General features: G+C 39.3%; 1 protein-coding gene across 3 annotated transcripts; it reads right to left on the bottom strand.

Moving 5' to 3' along the window:
• LOC309499329 (extracellular superoxide dismutase [Cu-Zn]-like) lies at window positions 1–3049 on the bottom strand. 3 transcript variants are annotated; one of them, XM_082170568.1, is made up of 2 exons: window positions 2667–3049; window positions 1–745 (listed from the first exon to the last, which is right to left on the bottom strand). In XM_082170568.1, the coding sequence occupies exon 2, from the start codon at window positions 728–730 to the stop codon at window positions 77–79; it is 654 nt and encodes a 217-aa protein (XP_082026694.1). In that variant the 5' UTR covers window positions 731–745; window positions 2667–3049; the 3' UTR covers window positions 1–76. The 3 variants fall into 3 exon arrangements, with proteins under 3 accessions (XP_082026694.1, XP_082026695.1, XP_082026696.1); XM_082170569.1 differs by having other exon boundaries at window positions 2672–3049; XM_082170570.1 differs by lacking the exon at window positions 2667–3049 and adding an exon at window positions 1075–1237.
• Between the last annotated feature and the right edge of the window lie 5038 nt (window positions 3050–8087).

The raw sequence follows: 8087 nt of genomic DNA, 5'->3' as shown, positions 1-8087 counted from the left end.
GAACACACAAGGAAAATCATGATTATCCTATTTGAATCTGCTCTTCCACCATATCCGACTCCCTCAGCTTTGACTCTCAGTGCCTTCCTCCACATCTTTTCTTGGGGAGCGGTTCAGTCTTCTGCCACAGACTTGGAGTAGTAATACCAATCACACCGTAAGCAATTCTCTGTCCAGCATTCCCACTGACTTTACTCTCCTCATCTGAACCCATTCCCAGATCATCCTCCTTCTCATGAACCACCACCGAACGTCCCAGAATGGAATAAGGCCCAAAGAGCTTGGCGTCTGGAAGCGTCAGGAACTGCTTTATAACTCCTTGCTCGGAAGCAAAGTTGCCCAGGTCCCCAGGATGATGAGGGTGGTCAACGCCGTTTGGATTATAATGAGGACCAACAGTGATGCTGCCTTGACTGAGGTCTCCATACTGATGGATGTGCATGGCACGCTCTTGACGATCGACGGCAGGCAAACCACGGAGGTTGATTTTCACTTCTAAGTCTCCATTGGGGAAGACCTGCTTGAAGAGGATTTGCCCAAAGATCTTTGGCTGGCAAGGTGGCAAATTGGGGCTGGGAGTTACTTCACAAGTGGCATAGATTGTGTTGTCGAACTCCTCGACTTCCGGCTGTGGAGCTTCAGGCAAACAAACTGGATTTTGGGAGAATTCTCCTCCTTGTATATGCAGCACCAGCAATATCAGAGGGAATATTAGGATGATTTTCTCCATGTTGATCTTTAAAGCCTACAATGAAGAGGGAAATCAGTGAAATCATGCCATTTGGTTTAAGAACATAATATTTTTGATAGCATAAAAGGTCAAAGCTTTGAGAATGGAAGTTGCATTAGGTAAAATAGCACAACCAGATTAGTTTGCAACGGAAAACCATATAAGAACCCAGACAGCAACATGGTGTCGGCCCAGATCCGGCCCACATCTGGGCCAAGTGCAAGCCATGTGTACCAGATGTGGGCAGACACCATGTTGCTGTCTGGAAAATTTTTTAATTTTTTAATTGCTATGTACCCTTGTAAAAAAAAAAAAAAGTGCGCTTATTGGTATTGGATGTGTACCTGTAGTATCTTGAAAGTATAATAATAAATAAAAAATCTGTAGGTCCACTTGCAGTTAATAACAATGATGAATTATAAAGAGCCACTTAAGTGTACACACCGTACACTTTCATAAGCGTCACACCTGCCAGCCGAAGTGCCTATGATAGCCACCAGAGGGCTTTTAAACTTTAACAAACCAATGACATACAGGTGGATGTAATCACACTAAAATGAGTCCAGGCAAAGGCTTATGAAAAAGGTCTAGGGAGAAGCCATCATAGCGCTTCTGCTGGCAGGAGTGACATTAAAGGGACACTCCACTTTTTTTGGAAATAGGCTCATTTTACAACTCCCCCAGAGTTAAACAGTTGAGTTTTACCGTTTTCGAATCCATTCAGCCGAACTCCGGGTCTGGCGGTACCACTTTTAGCATAGATCATTGAATCGGACAGGACCATTAGCATCTCTCTCAAGAAAATGACCAAAGAGTGTCGATATTTTTCCTATTTAAAACTTGACTCTTCTGTAGTTACATCGTGTACTAAGACCGACGGAAAATGTAAAGTTGCTATTTTCTAGGCTGATATGGCTAGGAACTATACTCTCATTCCTGCGTAATAATCAAGAAACTTTGCTGCCGTACCATGAGTCCAGCAGGCGTAATGATATGACGCAGCGCCTGAAAATAGGTCTAATAGTTTAGACAAACTTAGTCCCGGTCACGTTGGAAGTTACCGAGCTCAGGACTATTTTCAGGCGCTGCATCATATCATTACTGGTCAACTCTTTGGTCATTTTTTTGAGAGATGCTAATGGTCCTGTCCGATTCAATGATCTATGCTAAAAGTGGTACCGCCAGACCCGGAGATCGGCTGAATGGATTCGAAAACGGTAAAACTCAACTGTTTAACTCTGGGGGAGTTGTAAAATGAGCCTATTTCCAAAAAAAGTGGAGTGTCCCTTTAAGTATATGTACACTTAAAAAAAAAAAGTAATGTCAAACGAAGAGTTTCTTTAAAGTACATTATGTTTTAAAAATCTTTGTTGTGCTTTAAAGAAGTACACTTAATTTGATCTGTTGTAGCCTACATGTTATTCAATATTAAATATAAAAGTTAATATTTTCTTAAATGTACAAAATTCCAACTTCATGTTTCATTGCATGTATATTTTTAAATGCATTACATAAGTTTAAATAGAAATTATATTAAATATATTTTAGCTGACCATAACTGCACAGTAAACATCAGTACATTCAGCAGTGCACTTTAACCATATGTCAAAGTAATTATGAAATGGATTACAAATAAAGATGTACTTCAGTCAAACAAAGGACTATTTAATATACATTTAAAATATGCATAAACATGCAATTAAGTCTGAAAACACTACATTCTTGCACTTAAGTATATTTTTTATAGGTTTATTTTCAATAATATGTACTCTTCTCTTTAAAGCATGCTAAAGTGTACTTTTTCACAAGGACTGGTAACATAAAAGACAACATCTACACTTTTGCTTAAACTAACTTTTTTTAGTTGTACTAAATCAAGTCAGTTTTGCAAGAATGGAGAAACAAGAACAATCCTAAACCAGCAAAGGTACGTTACCGTACAGCTGACACAAGTTGTCCTCGATCCGTGTGCAGTCCTGAACTGGGGCTGAGAGAATGTTCCTTTGCAATCACACTTTTGGCTGCTCTTTTAGGAGCTACAAGTTAACCATGATAGTCTGTTAGTCACTAATTAAGTTCACCTGTGTTTCATTTAGCTCCCTTTGTTTGCCTGTGTATATATAGCACTCAGTTTATTCAGTTCTTTGTCTTGCATTGCACAATGTGTTCTCCAGTGTAGAGTTGCTTCATTGTTTTGTGTTTAGTAAAAGAAGTTCTGCTATAGATTCCTCTCCTCTTCATTCGGTAACTCAACTGTGACTCATTAATTCTCAGTTAATGTTCAATTATACGTGAATTTCATGCTTGACATCTCTTCTTATAGCAGATATTCATCTCACATAAGTTGTTATTTTTCAAGAAAACCTTTCTACAGACTCTGTCCCGAACCTGACAAGCCTATATTTCACATGGAATTGACCCTTCGCTAAGCCACGCCCGAAAACCGCCACAGGCCAATCGTGGCTTAGCAACCATAACTAGGAGCTGGAGGTCTGGCAAGCTTTCGAGCGAGGGAAACTTGCCGAAGCATTGTGCGTATGGATTGTGCAAATCTGATATCCGGTATCCTAAAAGTTTGGACAGGGGGGTGGAATTTTTTTCCTTCCCGAAACCTAAAACCCAAGGAGAGAAATTCTGGGATGACAGGATTAACAAAAACACCTACGTTTGCTCCACGACGTGTGAGCGGGAGCCTGGCGCGCTAAAAATATAAGCGGGAGAATGCTATCATTGCAAAGTGGTCAGGCTAATATCTTGTGTTTATTCCACAAGATTTATGTATAAGCTGTTTGATTTATAATTATTATATTATTTTCATATTTCACTCACCCTGCTGTGCATGAACATAGCTGTTCCTCAATTTGTGTGTTTCCCATTTGAATGGTCAGCGTATGAGGCGCTTGCTTGTGCTGGGACCTATAGGCTTTAGCTTAAAATTTGATTAAATTATTCTCTAATCGATTGCATATTATGTCATGGATATATCTCTCGAATGCATACTGAAGTCCCTTTTGTCTTGCTCTCTCAGATATTTCACCTGTTCACCAAAAATGACTAATTATCTCCTTGGGAATGTCTGACACCGGTGCATACACATTGTAATAGATGTGCCAGGTGCGAAAGCTTGTCAGGCATAGCAACAGTAACTAAGGAGGGCGGGGCTTAGCGAAGGGTCAATTGGACTGTTATTTAATTGTCTTTGCAGGTAGAAGTAAAAATGTCTGGGGGAATGATTATTCTATGGCATCAAAGTTAAAATCCCCTTTTAGTGAATGCAGGTAAAGTGTAGCCATGGCTCCACCCTCCAGCATACTTCTGCTCATTTTCATTTTCCTTAAGCACTCCATCTGGATTTGCGGTATATTCTTGGGTTTTCTCCGGCCAGTTTTTTGGCGGTCCAATCAGCGAACAGAGGGAGTGGCTGAGAACGATGACGTTGAGGTGCGCTAGTTTGAGTTGTAGACATACGTCACGACCAAACGTTAGCGATTGGTTATGGCAGATCCAGAGTGGCTCTGGGCAGATCCAATAGTTTTAAACTTTAACAGAGTACCCGTCTTCAAGGAAGTTAACGCTTGTCAATGGAGAGTGGCCAGACTCTCTGTACAAATGAAATGTACGAGAGTCTGGTAGGACCAGGCTAGGTAAAGTGGGCCACTTTTTGTTAAATGTAACCTAGATGTTTTTCCTTTTCTTAATTTGTTAACTTGAAGGTAGGGATGGGCAAATGATGCCTCATGAAGCACTGTGGCTTTCCCCTGAATGTTTGGGGAAAAGATTCGAAGCATCAAGAGTTTCGAAAACAGCGCCATCTTGTGGCAGGTCAAATATATTGCAGCCATGTTTATGAGCAGCCGAGTGTGCAGCGCCGTTGTTTTATCCATTAAGCACAAATAAAAGCCTGATAACACGAAATGTTCAGTTTTCTGATAATATAATTCTCATATTAAAGTGTAGCAATAAAATAAATGTAACAATTATATTAATACTAATTATAAAAATACCAACAGAGTTGCTTGAGGCAAGTAAATATTGGTATAATTATTTTATGGTTTCTATATGCTGTTTATGTCTCAGAATATATGATCATGTAACATAGGCTATAGGCTTATTTATATCGTTTTTTTTAGTAAATGTAAAACTTAAACTTCCAAAAGCCGTGTCTCTCATTTAGGCTTTAAATGAGGTTAAAAATGGAATTACACACACATGTTAATTTATTTATCAGCTCTGTTTATTAAGTTAGCAGTGATATAAGCAGCATGGCAACCTTATAGCGATGCAAGCATAGACTGTAAAAAATATGGACAAAGCGTCTGTGACGTCACCCATAGACTTTCTGAAGAACGGGTTTGAAGCCGTTTATGGGGGGTATGGGCGGCGCCATCTTGGAAAATCTTGGGAAACCCTAACCCCGCCCACCTTCTGACGCAGCGCGCGTCACTCAGCTCGCTCTGCTACTCCGGTTATCTCTGTGTATATTTTAGGCAACGAAATATGTTATAAAACACCATACTAACTCTTTCCGTTTTCATTTAAAGAAATCTTAAACATTATAGCCACACAAATGTGGTTCAGGCAACGCGTATTGATTATATTCACTGCACATAACGTTTGCCTATTTATAACAAAACGAAATATAAAACACAAACCTGCCTCTTTTCGTTTTAAATATAATATAAAAATATTAAACATTTTAATATGGTCCAGGCAATATGTGCATTTGTACTAAACAACAGATGTTGCAGTAAACAACATTACAGATCATCTTCGTTGTATTAAAATTTAAAATGACAAAACTCAACCCAGTCTCTTTTTGTTAAATTTCAGTTTTATCAATATTAGCTATTATAAAAGTATAAGTAAAAGGTAAAGTTACAATAAGCTATACAAATAAAGCAAACAATTCAGTCAAACATAAAAAGTCATGCGCTCGATCTAGTCTAACCATACAACGGTACAAGTTAAATATAGCTTATAAAGTTATGAAACTTCCCCTCAGCCAAAACGATTGCCCACGAGACCAAAAATCGCCCGTTAGATATAGACAAGACGAATTATATCTCATGTTTAACCACTACAGAGACGCCAGAGTCAGCGGCAAACCTCAAAACGTCTAGCCGATGAAAGGCTGCTCCAGGCGGGGTACATCGCGCCGAGCGCCCGGTCATCGCTGGATCTCACAACTGGATACAATTTTCATAAATCTTTATAAATAAACCACAGATTTGAGCTTTAAACAACTACATTCTCGCCTGAAAAACTCTTAAAACTACATTTCATGATACAGAAACAGTAGTATTATATGTCAACTGTATTAAAAAATGGCGCTTCTTATGTTGTCATTCTGCCTTTCAGCTGTCAATCAAGCTGTCAATCAAAGTTAACCACGCCCTTATTGTCATACATTTTATATCTAAATACTATCTAAACTAACGAGTTAGAAAAAAATTCACTACCCTCGCCGTTGTCAGGCACTCGGAACCTATCGAAAAATCCAATAAAAGTCCATGGGACCAACCTGTAAAAACATGATTTTATGCTGTGAAAACGGACATTTTAACATGGGGGCTATGGACATTTGCTCCCTTTTGGGACCTTCCCCTAGCGGATTTTCAATGTATTGCAGTTTTTCGCACTTCCGGGTAGGCTTCATTTTTCAGATCAGAATGTTGCCCCTTGGGGGATGCATGCGATTCCCAAATGTTTGACCTTTGACCTCAGAGAAGCGGCTGAAAGTGAGGAGATTGTGTCTGGATTAATGCTGTAATCTCCGGAGTTTCTCCTGATGTCTTCTTCCGTTCACACTGGATTCTCATGCATTCGCTTCTCACGCTCGCCGACGCTGTGATGTTCTCGTCTCATTTGCATGCAGATCTAAACTCTTGCACGCGTCGCCCACTGTGTCACCAGAGAGTGTCTAATAAGGGCTCTGGTGTCACTGTGAATAAACTGCACATCTTCTCCAAACACTGGTTTGTGTGCCATCTGTTCCCCGGTGTAAATCACGCTGTCGACGCGAGCCTCTGCCGGACTGGAGCCAAACGCGTGTCCTCCGCCTCTAAATCACTCGCGGGAACAACTCATGGCTTTATGTATATTAATGCAGAAATATGCTTATATGCAGAATCCAGTGAACTTGTGACTCACAGAATGAGTTCATTTCAAGACTGAATAAAACACTGTCAATATTTACAGATATACTGACGAGGACTTTTTGGAATTTATGATTCGTGCGAAACACACAGGCCTGAGAACAGTTCAGCCGAATCATGTGAATGTTGTATTTACTCGGTTCTAAACACGGAAATACAGAGAAACTTCACGCAACTCTTTTCCACAAGAACAGCTCATGCTTCAAGTTCTCGGAGCTTTCAAAATGTTATTTTTTTATTTATTTTTAAATGTTAGACAAACATCCAAGCAAACATGTCAGGAACCCTGTGCTTCCTCGTGTCGCTCCAGTGAATGATGTCCTGATATTGTGTGACTGTGTGTCTCAGACTCAGAGAGAGAGTGTGTGTGTGTGTGTGTGTGTGTGTGTGTGTGTGTGTGTGTGTGTGTCTGTGAGAGTGTGTGTGTGCGTCTCCAGCATATATGAAGCGCTCGTTCATTTTACACTGGAAATGCTTTAATTAAACTGCTTTTAATTAAAGTCCCCTTTGTTGTGATTAGCCTCTGGTAATTGATTCAGTCTCTGCTGGAGGATTGCACTTCTACTTAGTTAATTAATTAATTGATCAACCTTCAGTGTACTTTGGGTTGGTAAGAGGATTTTGACATTTCACCGCTTTAATCTGCGCTGGTGGAAAATGAGGGATTTCAGAGCCTCTGAGAGTGTGTGTGTTAATGGAGATATCATGGAAATCAGAGAAATTTACCACAAACTGCGAAGAGTTTATTATTGTTATAGTTGAAAAATGCCTGTTTTAAAAAGAAATGCTTTAAATGTCTGTTTTTCTGGATTTAATCTCTCTCAATAAAGTAAGATAAAGTGCTTTCAGGAGAAGAACAGCTGGAAATATTTCTTCTGTCTTGTTTTCCAGCACAAATATCTAAACATTATTAAATCAAGATACATTTACTGGAGAAGTAAAATGACGGAAGATAAGAAGTCTTGCTTTCTGGAAAAAATTGCATCAAAATGAAGTGAGTTTGTGCTTTTTCAGAAAACAAGAATTAATATATTATGTAGTTTTGCTTTTCAAGTAAATGCATCTTGATTTAAGAATGTTTTGATATACTTGCACTGGAAAACAAGACAAAATACTCTTAAAATCTCTTAAAGTGCAGTAGTGTGTGTGTGAGAAACAGATGAGCTGATCTTGTGTTTAATGGCAGGATTAGAGCGCCATCT

Source organism: Leuciscus leuciscus (genome assembly GCF_965113295.1).
Source record: "Leuciscus leuciscus genome assembly, chromosome: 5".
Taxonomy (NCBI): Eukaryota; Metazoa; Chordata; class Actinopteri; order Cypriniformes; family Leuciscidae; genus Leuciscus; species Leuciscus leuciscus.
This window is presented reverse-complemented; position numbering and strand designations above follow the sequence as displayed.